Genomic DNA, 17,262 nt, shown 5'->3' on the forward strand with positions numbered 1-17,262 from the left:
GATTAGCCCACCGGTGCCGAAGTTTGCATTCTCGGCGTGCATTTGCAGGGGTCATGAAGACTGGTTGGCGGGGGAATTTCTTCGAGGCCGCAGGCGCAGGCCTCGACCTCATTCATCGTCTCCCTTCTGACTTGAACTTTTCATTGCTATGTGCGGCCTCTTTGTTGGCGTTCGTTTGTTCCCTACTGCATAATATACTCTTGCGAGCTCAGTGCGTCGAAACGAAGGGTGTTGAATCTATGTTTCTGCCTGGTAGGTGTTGGGTACGCTTTGAATACACAAACAGACCGGCTGACGACTGGAAGGCAGGCGACCTACCTCGCTCTTTCCCAGGTTTTGCTAGTTGGTAAGCTGCCCACATACTCGTTCCAATCTTTGCGAGCCACCATTTCTGCGGCACATCTTTCACTCTTGGAGGATGGACCGTGGGTGTGTGTCCGATGTCCTTCGAAAGCAAATGGAAAAGTCAAAATGATATATATGAAGATATATGAGGACCACCCAAGCTGGGGAAGGTATCTCCTATTGGGAGCGACCTACCATGACAATCCCATGCCCTAGAGAAGCATTTGTGCTTTCTATATACCCACAAAGACTGTCGTCGGATGTGAGGCTGATCTGTACAATGGCAGGTGTTTGGTCTTCTTTGCGCTCAGGCGGACAGAGAATAAGGTACGTGGAAAGGGGGTTTGCACGTTGATCATATCATATGATGTCGTTGCCTGAGCGCGGCCTGCTGAGCGCGGCCTGTCGAAGGCGCGAGCCAGGAGTCCTCCCCCTCATGGACGTGACTTGGATTGTGCTATATCTCTTCTCTTCACAATGTTTGACATGGTTTCTTCACTATCATGTCAACAAGATGGACGTTGCTAATGGTGACGAAGAGTCGCGGTCTGAATCCAGCAATGGCAGTCTTGCAACAAGTCCTACAAACAAGACCGACATAAATCCGGCCGAGTACTACGAACGACGACTCGGGGACCTCGCTCCCTTCATTCCGGTTCGTTCTCGAGCTGAACAGGAGGTAGGATCGCTGATTTTTATGTGCAGCGGAGTCTCGCAGATGAAACACCTGGACTTCGAGTTAGCGAATCCTACGAAAGCATTGACACCGTAATCATGGGCTCCTCCCAACCTACTCAGCTCACGCAGCAAGTTGAAGACCCAAGAAGATACGGAAAAAATCTCTCCAACGTGAGCGAAGGTGATGCTGTCGACGTGATATGTCTGTTACATCCAACATCTCCTGCTGCATTTGATGCTATCAAAGCCAATCTCGTGCATGGCAGGCAGCACATTCTACAAAATGATGACTTGGAAGGACTCACCGAAGAGGAGATCATCTTTGGACCACAATACAATGCAACTCGCGACATAGCATTGCGTATTTCCTCTGATGTTAAAGACCCTCGAGATGGCTTCAGATTCGGTCGTTCTAGCGCAACGAGCGACGTCCTCCTGACACCTAATGAGAGCGATAATCTTGTGAGCAAAATTCACTTCAAGATCTTTGTGAATAGTCAGGGCAGTCTCATGTTGCAAGATCTATCAACCAATGGTACCATCGTCGACGATGTCCACATCAAGGTTAGAGACCGTCGGGGCAAGATCGCGGTGAAGCCAGCGACGATAGTACTCAAACATGGCTCAATCATCTCCGTGGTCAGCGGCAGAGACAAGGAAGAGATCAAGCTGATGATACGAATCCCATCGAGGGGCGAGCATGAGGACGCCTATGAAGAGAACCTTCGCAACTATCTTGCCGCAAGAGGCGCGGTTGCTCAATTTGCATCCATGAGGGAAAGCTCATACGGCAATCACTGGAATGGAGGCAGCCTGTACAACTTTACAGGACTGCTGGGCAAAGGAGCCTTCGCCACAGTGTACCGAGTCCAGACAAAAAAAGAGGGAGATATCTATGCAGCCAAAGAACTGGACAAGCGTCGATTCATCAAGAATGGCGTGCTTGACATGAAATTCGACAGCGAACTCAACATCATGAAACACCTCAATCACCCCAACATCGTCAACTATGTCGACTGCCAAATGTACTCTCACTGGATCTATATCTTGATGGAATATGTGCCCTTTGGTGAGCTCTCGCAGGAGCTTAGGAAGAAGGGAAGGATCTCAGAACCCGATGTGCAGCAAATTACTCGACAAATAGTCCATGCTTTGGGTTACCTCCATCGAAGAAACATCACACATCGAGACATAAAACCCGACAACATCTTGATTGCTTCTCGATCTCCTCTCGTCGTCAAGCTGTCGGACTTCGGCTTGTCGAAGTGTGTCACGGATCAAGAGACTTTTCTCAAGACTTTCTGCGGCACACTCCTCTATTGTGCACCGGAAGTGTACCCCGACTATGCGAACTACAACCAAGGATCGACAGCGAAAAGACGTCGACTGGGTGAGCCTGTTACCAGACCTACACCGTCACCATATGACCAATCGGTTGATATGTGGTCATTCGGCGCGGTCATATTTCACATGCTTTGTGGAAAGCCTCCTATTAATGGAAGAGGCGATGACCGTGGTGCCCAGATGCTTAATAATATTATGACAAAAGATGTCGACTTTGAACCGCTCAGACAAATCGGCGTCTCGCAGGCTGCTATTGATTTCATCGGAAGGCTGCTCAACAGAAATCCATCTCTGCGGCCGAAGGAAGCTGAGTGTCTGCGCCATCCTTGGTTGCGTGACGTGCCTGATCATTTCCTATACGAAGATGTCGACGTGGCTGTTTCAGCTGGTAGGGCGCTGCCCGTTGTTGACGAGGAAGATGAAGATCTGCTTGATGAAGAGTTGATTCGCAATCTGAATCAATTGACTCAGCCGCCTTCATCTGGGCACACGCCTGATCGCCCTGCGAAACGAGCAAGAACATTCGTCGGGACGGCCATTTCGCCAGACGGGCTAACATATCCTACATTACCAGATCCTGGATCGAGCCTTTTGCCTTCGCCAATGGTACCTCCAGCTCAACGCCTGTTTGGAGAAATTTCTCAGTCATTACTTCGTAGCTCCGGGGTTTTTGGCAATGCTCTTCCACCTACTACGACGGCCGACGTGCACGACATTCAAGACCGTGTTGAGCAAATCAGTGTGAATGATTTTGGGCGCCAAGGCTCGAGTGCTAGTGCAGAGAACGCAGAGAACCCAGAGAACCCAGTCAACTTGCATGAGCCTGTCAAAGGTGCGCAAGAACTTGACATACGGCAGCAGGCACCAGTCGGGTCAGCGGCGAGTCTGATGGGTGCCGAACAACAGATTGGTCAGCTCAATATGGCCTCACCTGAAGCAGATATATCGGACCCCGCGTCACCAGAGACCAACAATCCCGTCACTCCACGGACTCGCGAGTTGTCACCATCCAGCAACGTCAGCCAACATCTGGACGAAGGCCTGGCAGAGACACTACGCACGAGTGAGGAACCCATATTCACTCGTCGAATCGATCTTGGCCTCATCGCAGATCCTGTCAACCTCGAAGCGGAACTTGAGGCACGCAATGCTTCCAGAGCCGAAAAGCTTCGGGCCAAAGCGGACACGTTCCATGGCATCCTCAGCACCACGAGCCGGCCACTATCGATCGAGTTGGCTGCCACGATAGACGCAAAGACTGGAAATGCGGTGGTCCGTACAGGCGATGCAGATGGCTTTCTCCGTCCAATTTCGAAGCCCGAAGGAATGACAAGAAGAAGCCCTGCGACTTCACATTTTATCAAGCCACCCAAGCGTTTCGGCAAGCTCACTAGTGTCCCCGGCTCGTTTGCGAACGTGACCGTCAACCTCGAAGCACGACTCACGTCATGGGGCCGAGGCGTCGACTGCACTGTGCGGTATCCGGACTTGAAAGATACACGAATTCCAAAGTATGCTCTCAAAATCACATTTTGGGCACCTGGAATGGAGAAACACATCGAACAAGGGGGCGACTGGACTGAGATACCGGGAGTCCGAACCATTCTGGCGACCTCGGCGAGTGGTTGCATCTACGTCAACGGTGTAGAATTGCGAAAAGAGTCCGCTGATGGCGATGCAGCTCTCTTTGGCAAGATCTACACAGGCGACCTCATCACAATATTCGACGGTCCGAATGGTGATTCCCTCCAACTTCGAGTTGAGATCACATTTGGAGATAGCGCCCGGAACCGACCGGCGAAAGAGGCAGGATTTCATGTGCAGGAGGAGCGGCATCATCATCAACGTATGAAGGAGAGGGAGAGTATGAGAGCAAGCAGAGTGGTGAATGAGCAGCAAGGAGCTTAAGTATTGTCGAAAGAATCCGGAAGAAACATTTTACTCACAACAGAAAAATTACCATGGAGAGAACGCATAGCTGTGGTTGGTTACTGTGATATTCAAGCGGAGGGCGTGGCAAAGTTTCACGAGTGTTATGTGTACATTAGCAAGCAAGGATAACCCGATTTTCGAGCCGTATAAAGTATGGGCTGTGCTGGATCAATTTGAGAAGGACTGCGCCATCTTTCTTTACATCTGGTGGCACCCGGCTGAGTGCCCGGGGTGGTATCTCGTACGAGGGCCCAACACTTCATTGCTGTGACCATGCGAGACACGGACGCCTTTTTCCGGGTTCCTGCAGAGAGCTGGTCTGCAAGGGTGTACGGTGGTCTTTTCCAGAATTTCAAAGTATGTATTTCGCTGACCACGGCAGAAGGAAGGATCACGAAGGATGTGTCTGTACACAGTAGGATTGGGAACAAGGAGTAGGTGGATGTTGGAGACTCGTCGCCATGGATAAAGTGGTCAGTTGTCCTGTCAAGGAGCCTTATCCAAAAGGATGGATGACGCGGACAATGATGGACAGGGGTTTGGCGCCACCGAGATCCACTGATCGCAGGGGCGTGAAGCATTAGCCTGATATCAGAGCGGACCAGAGGAAAACAGTGGAGTCGGAGGATATTTTTCCATGGTGGAATTCGTCGAGGCTGAAACCGAGCGAGGAAGAGAATCGGCGTGATTGCTAGATGGATGGTTTCAGAACCGGAGATCAAGATGCAATGTTCCTCGCGTGGAAGCTCAGACCTTTGGCGCCATCATGCGCATCTCTGGCCAGCTACCAATGGTGTACCGTACGGAGTAAGTGGGTGTGATGGGAGTACCACTCGTATAATTCTTCGAGTACCTTACCTGGCCTTGACTGCGCACATAATACTCGGATCACTCGAGAAGATTGAGGGTCTCAACAACCTCATACCACTCAGCCTAACCCAGGTGCTTTTCCTGCTAGACAAAGCCCTCCTCATCCGGGCGTAACGGTCAATCAGTATCAACAGTAGTCGCACCTAGTACAAGTAGATCTGGCATGTGTCCGGAGATGCCGCTTGGCGAAGCGAATCCCGCTCCGTGCATCCTCCGCTATGAATTATTTGGTCCTGCCTGCGATTGCAAAATGGGTGACTTCTAAACTGAAATACCTCATCATCTCTCTTCACCTCTGGCCCGTGTAACATCTGTGCATGTCACCGTCAGTACAAACCATACTCATGTTCTGATACCCTGTCCTTTCGAGCCGCGTGCATGAAAGGCACACTGCGGGCTGACAAGCTGAATATAACCCTTGACTTCTCAGACTGTCCTCACGAACGAACAACGCCGGTCTGCGCTCATTGTGAGCAACGACAAGGACTTAGGTCCATCACCTTTTTTCTGCGATACCCTCTCCACCGATCACATGTTGCGTGTTCGCCGAGTTCGTCTCTTCTAGTTCCCCTCGTTTCCACCTGTCACTCCAATGGCCTCTTCAAGGACATCCTCCCCGCTACCAAACGGAGGATGGTCACCACATGTGCCGGTTGAACGGGGCTCAACCCCGAATGGCCTTTACGCAGGGGCAAATGGCTACAGCAGTAACGACGACCAGTGGGCGGCGGCAAAAGCAAGGAGTGCACAGGTCAGAGGGTATCCCACCATTCAGACAAGAAATGAGGGCTTCTTTCAACGATCACGACGAAAATTGACCTCTACACTCCCTGTGTTCAACAGTCCTTACATTCCGCTGTCAGCGAACTGGAAAGATCCGGAGAAACTGGGTCGTAGTCGGTGGTCTCCAAGAGGTGGTAGCAGTCTGTCTAAAATAAAGACTTTTGCAGGGAATCTGCTGCGGAAATGCAAGTTTCTGGTTATAGTCTTGTCACTCGTGACGTTGACAACTCTGATCATGTCACAGACAAGTGAGTGTCTGTCCGGAAGGATAGTGTTACAACCATACTAACCGAGAACCAGGCTTACTGTCCAGTATTCGAAGCAATTCTCACCTCGGCGGAGGCAGTAAATTTGTCATCGTTCTGGGGGCGAATGAAGGCGGTGGTGTCATGGAATGGAAAGGTCCCAGGGAATGGGCCATCGAGCGAGATAGTGTCAAGAACAAAAAGAGATATGCAGAAAGATGGGGATACCAACTCGAGATCACCGACATGAGCACCAAGAAGCGGTATGCTCACGAATGGCGAGAGAGCTGGGAGAAGGTCGACCTCCTGCGGAACGCTATGGCGAGGTACCCGAAAGCTGAATGGTCTGTTCATTCTCCAGGTACCGGCAAGGTCCATACTGACACCATTGGCAGGTTCTGGTGGCTTGATTTGAACACATTCATCATGGAGCCCTCACTGTCGCTGCAGTCACATATCTTCAGCAACTTGGCCAAAAATGTGTACCGCGACATTAACGTTTACAACCCGCTCAACATCACGCATCCTCCAGAAACCCAATTCCTCGATCCAGTTTCCAGATCACCCACGGGCGACAACCTAACCTCTTCTATCGACATTATCATACCTCAAGACTGCAGTGGATTCAACTTGGGATCCTTCTTCATCCGACGTTCTCCCTTTACAGACCGCCTCCTAGACATGTGGTGGGATCCTGTCCTTTATGAACAGAAGCATATGGAATGGGAACATAAGGAGCAAGATGCTCTGGAACATATTTATGCATCTCAGCCTTACATGAGGACCCATTTCGCATTCATTCAGCAACGCAAGATCAATGCTTTCCCTCCTGGAGCTTGCGCCCCTGAGTCTAAGCCAGGAGACAAGGTCGACCCGCAGAAGCCGATTACAGACGCCCGTTTTCACTACAGCGAAGCAGATCGTGATTTCATGGTCAATATGGCGGGATGCGAATGGGGACGAGATTGTTGGGCGGAAATGTACAGCTACCGCGAGCTCAGCAACAAGTTGAACCGTTCATGGTGGCAGAAGTTCAAGGATACCTCGTCTGAGACTTGGTCAAGCATTAGGGCTAAGACCTCTGGAGGAGCAAAGCCGGAGAATGACGAAAAAGAAGAGGATAAGAAGACGGCACAAGGCTGACACGACTCTTGATTTGCGCTTAGGAGGTAAAGAGCTCCTGAAATTGTGACAAGGTCGACATCACTATGGCCAGCAGCGTTGGAGAACAGAACGAGACTGGGTGCGATGTTCTCCACACCCGTCCTCAAAAATTTCACGGCATTGGCGAGGAGTCTATGGGATGTTATCAGGGTTTCGTCCCAGAGATTCAATGGGGGAAAATTACAAGTGCCTTTTTTGAGCTTATTAGCGGCCGGGCTTCTGCTGTGCGGTACACGGATCGGATTGATACACATACTGGAGTTGGAGAGTATGACTTTCTTGTCATTGTTAACCTAGATATGAAACGAGATGCTTGAGGAGGGGCAAAAATAGACCTCACGGCATGGGCTAGAAATGTAACATTACAGAGTGACGAATCATCACTGATTGCCAAAGAACTTTTCGAAGCATCACTGCGATCCAACTTTGAATACCAAGTACGTTGCCTGGTTTGTACACAGACGAGGCTGATCTTCAGCCTTGGGAACCCGGCAGACTTTCCCAACGTGCTTGACCTGATGTTGATGACCTCTAATCCTACGACTCTTCAAACAATGTTGTTCTCCTTCTGTTTTGTCTCTGCTGTCAGACTTCTCTTCTTTCAGAATCTCAAGAAAGTCCTAGACTTTGTTTCTGCCTTTCTTTTCAGCACCTTGTTGCCCGCCTTTGCCAGGACCCATCTCACCCGTAGCAGGGGCAGCGAGCACCGGGAAACCCTCGTCTTCTAATAGCCGAGCTCTGTCGAACTCTGTACCTTTATTGCTTCCGGAGGTAAGAAAGTTGTTGATGTTTTTGATCATACTGCCAACCGTTTCATCCACGACGCTGCTGGTACGAAGAACAATGCTCCAAGCATTCCCACCTGGTGCCACGTCCATCTCACGGACCTGCTTTCGAAGCTTAAGCAGCTCTCCTTTCTGGTGGTTCAACAGCTCGACTACCTTCTTGGAAACAGCTTCGCGGACGTCGGAAGCTCCGATGCCTGCATCTTCCTGAGCCAGCTCCGGGATAGTGTCGTTCTTTCCCAGATCAGCGCGTGCTTCTGTCAACTGGCCCTCGAGTTCCTGAATTCGTGCATTCAGCGCTGTGACGTTGCTGTCCCGCAACTTCTTTCTCAGAGTAAGAGTTTCTTGTTTGTAGTTTCGAAGCGATTTGTTCTCTCTTCTCAGATCTTTGTTTTCCTGAATGGTTTCTTTTGCTTGCTGTACTTGGGCCTTGCCTTCTTCGATCTCGTTCCGCAACTCTCCGTTCTTTTGTTGTTTGTTGTCGAGATTTGCTCGAACTCGTCCGAGCTCTGTCTCTGCCTTTTGCTTGTCTGCTTCGCATCGGTCGCTTCGGTCTACCAGACCATTACAATACGCCATCATACTGGTCATGGTTTCTAACACAAGCGATGTGAACTCCGTCATGCTGGTGGCGTCTTCTTCTTTCACTGCACATTCAGACAGGAGGCGTATGCATCCAGAGAACAACACCTGATTCTGTTCGAGGAGACCTAGGTGTGCCACGGTCTCTGCAGCTTCCAGAGCTCTGCTGCATTGGTCTTTCAGAGCCTTCTGAGTGCGGCTGTCCAGATCGTCATACTTTTCTTTCCACACTGCTGCCTCCTTCTGCAGTCTGGCGCATTCCTTAGTTGACTCCTCTAATGACTTCCAAATGTCATTCAATCTTGCGCTCAACAAGTCTGTGGTCTCTGGTATCATTTCTGGGGGTTCGATGGCGTTGAGTTCTTCTGTCATCCTGCCCAAAAGTTCCTTGAGCATAGGCAAGTCCGTAGTGGTGTCATGTTGGGCGTCTTTCTGGTTCATTGTCTGGACAGTCTTGAGCATCAGTCGGAGCCATTCTATGATTTTGCTACACAATCTCCTCGTTATTTCGGTCCTCTTCTCGAGCTGTAGTTCGAGCCCCTCATAATGCTTCTCCATCTGCAGCGCTTTTGCATGCATATTGGTCAAGAGATGGACTGTGGCAGCAATTGTTGGTGATGATGGTGTTTCCAAACCGTCCAGCAGCTGGGTGAGATTGTCGAACCTAAACACTCCTTCGGCACGGGAGATCTCTTCGGACAGTTCAACGTCATCGGGTTCAGGGAGGAGGTTGAGGCGTTGATTGATGCTCTCAATTTGCTGGCGGTATGCTGCCATGGAGCCCTCCCAGTCAGCCTGATCCGACTGATTGTTCCCCATGCTGTCAATTTTTCGCAACGGGTCTAATCTGTATGTAGGTGCTAGCGAGAAGAAAGGTGCCGTGATGAAAAAGGGCTTGGTAAGTGGGAGCAGAAATCAAGTCTCGGGCAATGATGAAGTGGGTGGTATTTAAGCAATCTTCTCGTCCATGACGAACTACATATTATGTAACATCTGAAGCAGTGCACAAAAGGCTATTAGAGACAGTGGCGATGACCGTCATCGCCGTCCTATTGTATCGGCCTGAAGATATCGTCTTAGCTGCCACAAACGAGCTGGAAACTCCCACGCAAGGCTTCATTAGCCCGGGCAGTGACTCTGATATTGTTTGTGGGTTTGCTCATGCATGAGGTAACACAAAGCGATGTGTAGGACATTCTCGAGACCTGGCGCACCATGAGGATGGCAGATGATTGTCGAACAAGGGAAACGATTCTGGATATCTCAACCAAGCTTGATGAGAAGTCATCCTGATGAAAGGAAAGTGTCTGGACATTCTTCATCCACGAGACATCTTTCAGCATCTCAGACATTTTTCTGTGGTGCGGAAAGTGGTGCGAGCATCCCTTCTGGGACCGGTTGATAGAAACAAAGAGGAGGTCTAAGTTTGTTCAGCCTTGTCTCGGTTAATCCAAATGCACTGGTGACTGGTTGTGAAACCGGTCAGTCCGAACGGCAGTGATCGCCAATTCAGACATCCTGCCTCCGATGTCCTGATGATCTACTAGTACTCTCGCTCGTGTCTGGTAGACCTAGCAGTATGATATCAGAGCGAAGACTTAGACTGGGACTGATCCACAGTATACAGAGAGATCGCTGGTCTTTGACCAGATGGGCATTCAGGATCAGCGTTGGGGTTCCTAAGGATCAGGTAAGAATCGGAACTAGTAGTACATATTACAACTCAATGGACGACGTAGTCCTTGCGGTTTTCGCGCAGGCTGCGCGCGTCGGCTGACGAAAACCACGCCAGACTACCGAAATAGGAAATCACACATACCAGAAGCAGAAGTCCGCGCAGGAGACATTGCAGACCTTCCGCGCATGGAACCATTCTACCTACCTGACATACCTAAGTACATCAGGTACATCTGACGGGCCAGGCCACGCAAAGTAAGGGCAGACAAGACAGACACAAAGACCGTAACAATCCACTGACAGCGTCCGTTGCCGCGATCAATATGAGCAGCTCGCCTGCACGGAGTGACTGCTAGTACTGCTGCTGCTTCACAAATACTTCATGCATCAAGACCATGCAGGACGAGGCACGACTCTAGGCGGACTCAAGGGGACTGTACTCTTTGCAAAACTGCTCCCCCGGGTCAAAGGGTGGTTCAGTCGAGGCCGTCGATGCTTAAGACAGCCATGCGATAGGAGGCTATGGAAAGGAGCAACACCACAGAGGATATTGAATGATACAAGGACACACTTTTGGAGTTATGCTACCTAGACAAGACTGATTGAAAGCTGCTACTGTTGCCTGAAACAACACCCTGCGCCGCGCCGCCACCATCATAACCGTATTACCCTGATGATAGTCGTGAAAGAAGAAAGCAACGTTCCCCGTAAGCCATTTGATCATACTGTCAATGTTTCAAGAATGGGCAAGCAACCCCCTGCTGCCTTACGCAGCTTGGTCGTCTCATTTCCATATCAACCGCCTATCATTCCGGCGCTCAAGCAACATTAACATCGAAGATAGCATTCCTCCAACCACCTCCAGTCTCCTCATTTTCCTCAATATTCTCCTCTGCCCTCAGTGCTTCCTCATGCCACAATTTGACGATACTGCCAGGTGTATATACACCTTTGAAGACGCCACGCTTCGGCGCATCTACACCGACTCTGGTGTACAGATCTGGATCTTCCTCGGGCGTGAGACGTGCAGCGACAGCCTTGAGGAATGTCACGACATCTTGTGGATCGGCAATGCGTGTAGCGCGGAGTCGCTCTCGCGCAAACACAAGCTCGCGATTCATCGCTTTCAAACCATCCACAATCTTCTCGGCGAGGGTCTTTTCAAGAGACCGGCGCACGAGATGTTTCAGGAGAGGCTTGAATATCCAGCCCAACCAGGACAACTTGGATTTTCGGAGGTTGTAGTCAAGTTTGTGGATGTGCACCCTGACGCCCCGCAAGGCCAATATCTGCTCAAGTCGCTCTCGGCCGATCTCAAGGTCGAGGGAGATATCAATGCCGCGCTCGTCAAGGTAGAAGCTTGCGATGCCCTCATCGGCGAAATGGACTAGTCCTGCGTGTCCGCGGATCCAGAAGCCGAGGTCCTGTGCGGCGACGCTGAGGCCGTTGATAGTAATGGTCATGAGAGACTGTGTGCTCGAGACTGTCTTTTTCGAGTGTGTCTTGCGGATTTCAAGGTCATTCTTGGTGGAGACCAGGAGACGGTAGGGGAGGAAGGAGGTTGAGTTGACGTTTCGGCCGGGCTCGAGGACAAGGTTTTCGAGGAGGAGGTCCATTTCTGGGACCGAGACTTCGACACGAGGAATGGGGATGTACTGTATGCTGCGGATCAACAACGGAAGGAAGATGTGGATGCAGTCGGTGATGAGATCCGGATTGGTGATATGATTTGGTGGAGACAAGGCGTTGAAGATGCGCCGTGTAGCGATGAGGAGTCCGTTGACGTCCTTGTCCTCCAAAACCGAGTTGATCGTAAGTTGAGCCTGTCTGAGTAGTTTGTCAAAGTCGGTGCGAAACTCGGAATCATTCCCCAGCTTCGTGGATTTCTCCTTGAGCTCGTCCAGCTTCTTATCTGCGTTGTCGAAGAATTCGGGGTCGGTGAACATTCGCTGCACAGCATTACCGACATCGACCATGAAGTTCTCGAACTGGGGATCTGAATTGGCATGGCTGAGGACTTTGTTCCAGTCTTGCTCCAGTTCTTCCCACTGCTTGCGGTCACCGAAGCTGCTCATGAGCTCCCAGAAATTGCGGATCGCACGATCTAGGGCCGGGTTTGTCTGGATATCGTCTTGAGCGGTTGCAATCGTGGCATCCGCAACCCGGGAGTAGGCAATAGCATATCTTTGAATCAACTTGGAGATCGTGGACACCGAGTCGTGATAGTCAGTTCTGCTCCTCAATCTGAGGACGGTTTGTTTCAGGCGATGTAAAAGGGTGTTGCTCTGATCACCACCGAAATGTTCTTTGGCACTCTCGATGGTATCCGTGCCCACCTTTTTCACCTGCGAAGCAATCTCGTCTGTCGCTTTTTGCGCAGTTTCTTCTAGCTCTTGTCTTGAAGGCTGAATGCTCTCGTCAGCTCCTGGCTTTGACACCGCCTGTTCTTCCTCTGCAGACAGCTCGAGTTGTTTGCCAGTCTTTTCGGCAGCCGAGGACACGGAGAAGGCAGTATCTGCTAGCACCTCTCTTCCTATCGTGGCAACATCATTGACGAATAATCGGAAATCCGAGTTCGTAAGGAGGAGACTGCCGACGGTGCGGAAGCTTTCGTAAGCTGCTCGGGCATCGGCTCTGGCTTTGACTTTGGATGCTGAATGGGAAATGTCGTTGACATCAAGGGAAATGCGGGACTTGGTCAGATACCAGAGAAAATCCTGGATCTGGTCTTCGCTGTTCTTGTGTTGTAGAAGCTCGATGAACAGCTTCAACCATGTTCGACAGTTTCGAATCAATGCACGACCAGAATCGCTAAGCTCTTTATTGTTTGGATTGAAGATGTCCGCTGCAAGGAGGGTTCGGAGATTGATGATTGTCTGTTCATTAGAGGGCATGTATCCTTTCGACAGGGCTCTCAGCATCTGATAGGTATGAAGCTTTTGATGCACAGCTCTTTCACGAGCTGTATCATCTTCGTAACGCGGCAGCAATGGAGTGGTATCGTCGGCCTTGTTCTTGCGGCCGAAGCCACAGCAGGAAGCGAGGAAGGACATTCTTCCTAGGCGTCAACGGGGGCACAACACAGGTGGAGATTGGAAGATCGACTGATCAGAAGGTTCAGAAGACTCTAGAGGAAAGGAGGAACGTAGACAGCCATTGCATGCTCCCCTACGCAATGATGATAGAATGAAACTTGGAGCAAGCCAAACTGCGGAGTTCCAGAGAAGCTCCCTGCCATGTGAAACGTCATCATGGCCAGCCAATGGCTCGACTTGCTCGCCAAGCACTCTTCAAACAGGATGTGAAAGCCGTCCAGCAAACAATTACTGACCTCAGCTTTGTGCGTCGACATGACAGTCACCTAACAGTGATATCAGCAATGAGAAACATAAGGTACTTCTGCTCTAGCAGGTTCTCAAGGACGTGGCACACCGTCCCCACCAGTTTTCAGAGAGCTCGCAGTTCCAAACGAGGATGGGAGTCTATTGGTAGGTAGGTCAACAATACGAAATACGCATCCAACGTCGCTTCAGTCTTAAGCAAAGAACTTTTTCTCTGCATCTCCGCATTTTACTGCCTCGTCATCTCCAGAAACCGTGGAGTGCCTGCATAAGCGAATGCATCACGAATACAGAGGATTTGGTCTACTCCGTACTTGTGAGTCTGGGGAAGATGCTCCTCCACGCTCCTCCTACTGGCGGGTCACACGACCATGTACGAGTTCACGATGATAACCCGGAAGCTATCTTTGACCGCTTGAGCTGTTCGCTATTTCTAGTAAGGGGCAATGCAGCCTTGTCCGGCGAGTCTCCTGGGCGCCGAGCGGTGACTTATGCTGTTGCTTCGAGACAGGGTAGGGGGCGATTGACCGACTCTGGCCTCAAGGAGGTTAGTTGAGCTAGAGCGGACAGGGCCATGATACTACTCGTAGCAATGCGAAAATGACTTTGCAGACGGACATGGGACGTGGTGAAGAAGCACATTGACTCGGGGACCCAGAGAATATCCGCCGTCGCTGTTGTCGCAAATTGCCGTCAAATCGCCAAATCGATTTCGTGTACTCAAAAATATAGGCCGCGACTTTCGTGTCTGGCGGACTGTGCTCTTGTCTCTCAATTTTTAGCCATAGTAACCCGCCGATCGGGGTCCGGTTGTTATACGAGGCGTGACGCGGATGGGCTCCTGCGGGCCAGTCTTACTATGCAATTCGGAGTCTTGCAACCGACTCTCGCGGCTGGACCTCACCCTGTGGACAACGTTCAGCCGGACTACTAGCGGACGCCCTGGCCAGAACCGTGCCTAAAAAGGCCAGCCAAGGCAGTTCCGAAGAGCCTAAAAGTCGAAGCTCTGCGTACTTTGCCCCATTTAGCAACCGGGTCTCTAAGCCCTGCATAGCCGCCCGTCGGGCGCCATGTTTTTGCGGAGGAAGCTTGCAGCTCAGCTCAACCTTTCTTTTAAGCTCCGAAGATTGCGACAAGGGATTGGTGGCCGCGCCCTGTGATTCATCAACATTCATCCCTCGCAGCGGAAAAAAAGTTGAGGTTCGCTTTCAAGACGCAGAACTTTCCGATGAATTGATACGGACTCCTATCACTCATTGCTCATCGCTCACCGTACTCAGCCCCTGCTTACCATACCCCTTAAGGCTGGTTTCATTGGTGATACTTGCCCTGTGTGACTCTTAACCCTGGTGTTGTCTCCTGCACTCCTCTCTCATCTCCTCGACCACAGGTCTCTCTCTCACCCGGTTTCACCCATAGTCTGACCCATATTCTATACAAGTGTCTTGTCTCGTCCTTCGGGAGATAACTTCAGCCTCCCCCACTGTTGTAACCGAGCATTGAATTCCAGACCACCGGCGTCGGATAGTACACCTTTATTTACTCATCGGAAAATCACATAAAGACAATTCGTTTCCTCCCATACTCTTCATGCTCTCCAAGCTCTCAAGACCACCCAGACCGAGGCCCAACCTCATTTGCCTAGTACAGTCTGCAAACATGGCCACCAGTACTGCCACTCAGGCTCCGATTGCTCAACATGTGGGCAGTCTTGCCGCAGTCACTTCCCCTACGACTGCTCATATCCCTCACCACCACAAACCCAAGCACAATCTTCCAGCTGCTCATGTTCCCAACAGAGCAGCCCATTTCGACACCTCTCTCTCCATCCCAGTCCGCAAGTACCTTCAGACGTACGGCCTGACTCCTCCTCGAGCCGAGAGTTATGAAGTGCAGAAGAAGAGATGTTTGGCTCAATTGGCCCTGAAGACCACAGATATCGAAAGGTTTCTGTACTTGAGCACTCTGAGATACAACAATGTGCACCTCTTCTACCGGTTGTTGACGGATCATTTCACGGAGTTGACACCCCTGGTATATACTCCCACTGTCGGGGAGGCATGCCAAAGATGGTCAGAGATCTACCAGCAGCCGGAAGGTATGTACCTGAGTTTCGAAGATAGAGGACATCTTTCCACCATCATACAAAATTGGCCTCAGCAGAACGTCGAGATCACCGTCGTCACAGATGGCTCTCGCATTCTGGGCCTGGGTGATCTTGGTGTTGGTGGTATGGGCATTCCTATCGGCAAGCTGGCTCTATACACGGGCTGCGCTGGTATCCGACCAGAGGGTACCCTACCCTTGACTGTGGACCTGGGAACAAGCAACAAAGCATTGCACGACGACCCACTTTACTTAGGCAGCCGGAGAGACAAGGTGACCGCAGCGGAAGAAGCGGAGTTTCTTGACGAGTTGATGGCGGCCCTGAAGGAGCGTTGGCCTGACATCGTCATCCAGTTCGAGGACTGGAAGAATCCTTTCCCTGCGCTCGAACGTTATCAACAGGACTATGCCATGTTCAACGATGACATTCAGGGCACTGGCGCTGTGATTATGGGCGGTATTATCGGTGCTGTCAAACAATCTGGCATCTCTCCAAAGGATCACAGGGCTGTCTTCCTGGGATCCGGCTCGGCTGGTGTTGGCGTTGCCAAACAGATTGTGGACTACTTCATGCACGAGGGTTTGACTGAGGAAGAAGCCAAGTCATGCTTCTGGCTTGTGGACAGCAAGGGACTCGTTACGCAAGATCGCGGAGACAAGCTTGCTGAGCACAAGATCTACTTCTCTAGAACCGACAACGCTGGCCAACAATTCAAGACCTTGAGTGAGGTTATTGACTATGTCAAGCCAACAATCATCATGGGTCTCAGCACCATTGGGGGAGCGTTTACCCCGGAGATCCTTCAGAGGATGGCCAAGTGGAACGAAAGACCAATCATCTTCCCACTCTCCAACCCATCTTCCAAGTCTGAATGCACTTTTGAGGAAGCGATTGTCAACACAGACGGTCGTGCTCTGTTTGCTTCGGGCTCACCATTCCAGCCAGTCATGTACAACGGCAAGATGTATCATGGTGGGCAAGGAAACAACATGTATGTCTTTCCCGGCATTGGTCTTGGAACGATCCTGTCCAAGTCTGTGCAGGTGACATCGAGCATGATCTATGCATCTGGCGAAGCGCTGCCAACCATGATCACCGAAGAGGAGAAGCAGCTCGCTCTTCTGTACCCTTCAATCAAACGCATCCGAGATGTCAGCGCCCGGGTGGCTCTGCATGTCATTCGTGCTGCACAGAAGGACAACGTTGATCGCTTGCACCACCTGCGTGATATGGACGACCAGACCTTAGAAGCTTGGATCAAGGACAAGATGTACGATCCTCATAAGGAAACCCAAGAACTTGAGAACGAGGTCCGAGATCTTGTTGTGGATTTCGCTGCATCTCCAAGGTTGTAGTTTTAGCTAGTTTACATGGATACCCTTTTAGCTCTTTGAGTCGTCTGTCCACTT

At 50.9% G+C, this 17,262-nt stretch overlaps 5 protein-coding genes across 7 annotated transcripts; 3 read left to right on the plus strand and 2 right to left on the minus strand.

Moving 5' to 3' along the window:
• The first annotated feature begins 106 nt into the window (after nucleotides 1-106).
• Nucleotides 107-4,502, plus strand: PV05_10103. Of its 3 annotated transcripts, XM_013456503.1 has the most exons (5): nucleotides 107-252; nucleotides 306-346; nucleotides 633-672; nucleotides 885-1,000; nucleotides 1,051-4,502. In XM_013456503.1, exon 5 carries the CDS (start codon nucleotides 1,120-1,122, stop codon nucleotides 4,273-4,275), a length of 3,156 nt encoding a protein of 1,051 aa, XP_013311957.1. In that variant the 5' UTR covers nucleotides 107-252; nucleotides 306-346; nucleotides 633-672; nucleotides 885-1,000; nucleotides 1,051-1,119; the 3' UTR covers nucleotides 4,276-4,502. The 3 variants fall into 3 exon arrangements, with proteins under 3 accessions (XP_013311957.1, XP_013311959.1, XP_013311958.1); XM_013456505.1 differs by having other exon boundaries at nucleotides 633-1,000; XM_013456504.1 differs by having other exon boundaries at nucleotides 633-4,502.
• A 927-nt stretch (nucleotides 4,503-5,429) lies between these two features.
• PV05_10104 (uncharacterized protein) lies at nucleotides 5,430-7,741 on the plus strand. Its single transcript, XM_013456506.1, has 3 exons — nucleotides 5,430-6,200; nucleotides 6,253-6,541; nucleotides 6,593-7,741. The coding sequence occupies exons 1-3, from the start codon at nucleotides 5,762-5,764 to the stop codon at nucleotides 7,338-7,340; spliced, it is 1,476 nt and encodes a 491-aa protein (XP_013311960.1). The 5' UTR covers nucleotides 5,430-5,761; the 3' UTR covers nucleotides 7,341-7,741.
• A 240-nt stretch (nucleotides 7,742-7,981) lies between these two features.
• PV05_10105 (uncharacterized protein) lies at nucleotides 7,982-9,547 on the minus strand (the record flags this gene model as incomplete). Its single annotated transcript, XM_013456507.1, has 1 exon — nucleotides 7,982-9,547. The coding sequence occupies one exon, from the start codon at nucleotides 9,545-9,547 to the stop codon at nucleotides 7,982-7,984; it is 1,566 nt and encodes a 521-aa protein (XP_013311961.1).
• Nucleotides 9,548-10,968: 1,421 nt separating this feature from the next.
• Nucleotides 10,969-13,602, minus strand: PV05_10106 (uncharacterized protein). Its single transcript, XM_013456508.1, has one exon. It carries the CDS (start codon nucleotides 13,456-13,458, stop codon nucleotides 11,224-11,226), a length of 2,235 nt encoding a protein of 744 aa, XP_013311962.1. The 5' UTR covers nucleotides 13,459-13,602; the 3' UTR covers nucleotides 10,969-11,223.
• Nucleotides 13,603-14,997: 1,395 nt separating this feature from the next.
• PV05_10107 (uncharacterized protein) lies at nucleotides 14,998-17,247 on the plus strand. The gene has a single exon (XM_013456509.1). The coding sequence runs from the start codon at nucleotides 15,337-15,339 to the stop codon at nucleotides 17,206-17,208; it is 1,872 nt and encodes a 623-aa protein (XP_013311963.1). The 5' UTR covers nucleotides 14,998-15,336; the 3' UTR covers nucleotides 17,209-17,247.
• The last annotated feature ends 15 nt before the right edge of the window (nucleotides 17,248-17,262 follow it).

Source organism: Exophiala xenobiotica (assembly GCF_000835505.1).
Source record: "Exophiala xenobiotica strain CBS 118157 unplaced genomic scaffold supercont1.6, whole genome shotgun sequence".
Classification (NCBI taxonomy): domain Eukaryota; kingdom Fungi; phylum Ascomycota; class Eurotiomycetes; order Chaetothyriales; family Herpotrichiellaceae; genus Exophiala; species Exophiala xenobiotica.

Bases quoted from the DNA above. Each gene is read 5' to 3' on its own strand.
- PV05_10106 (XM_013456508.1), bottom strand. From the start codon at position 13,458: ATGTCCTTCCTCGCTTCCTGCTGTGGCTTCGGCCGCAAGAACAAGGCC.
- PV05_10104 (XM_013456506.1), top strand. From the start codon at position 5,762: ATGGCCTCTTCAAGGACATCCTCCCCGCTACCAAACGGAGGATGGTCA. The intron at 6,201-6,252 runs GTGAGTGTCTGT...ACCGAGAACCAG, and splicing joins TCTGATCATGTCACAGACAA to GCTTACTGTCCAGTATTCGA. The intron at 6,542-6,592 runs GTCTGTTCATTC...CACCATTGGCAG, and splicing joins AGGTACCCGAAAGCTGAATG to GTTCTGGTGGCTTGATTTGA.
- PV05_10103 (XM_013456505.1), top strand. From the start codon at position 710: ATGATGTCGTTGCCTGAGCGCGGCCTGCTGAGCGCGGCCTGTCGAAGG. The intron at 1,001-1,050 runs GTTCGTTCTCGA...TTTTATGTGCAG, and splicing joins ACCTCGCTCCCTTCATTCCG to CGGAGTCTCGCAGATGAAAC.
- PV05_10107 (XM_013456509.1), top strand. From the start codon at position 15,337: ATGCTCTCCAAGCTCTCAAGACCACCCAGACCGAGGCCCAACCTCATT.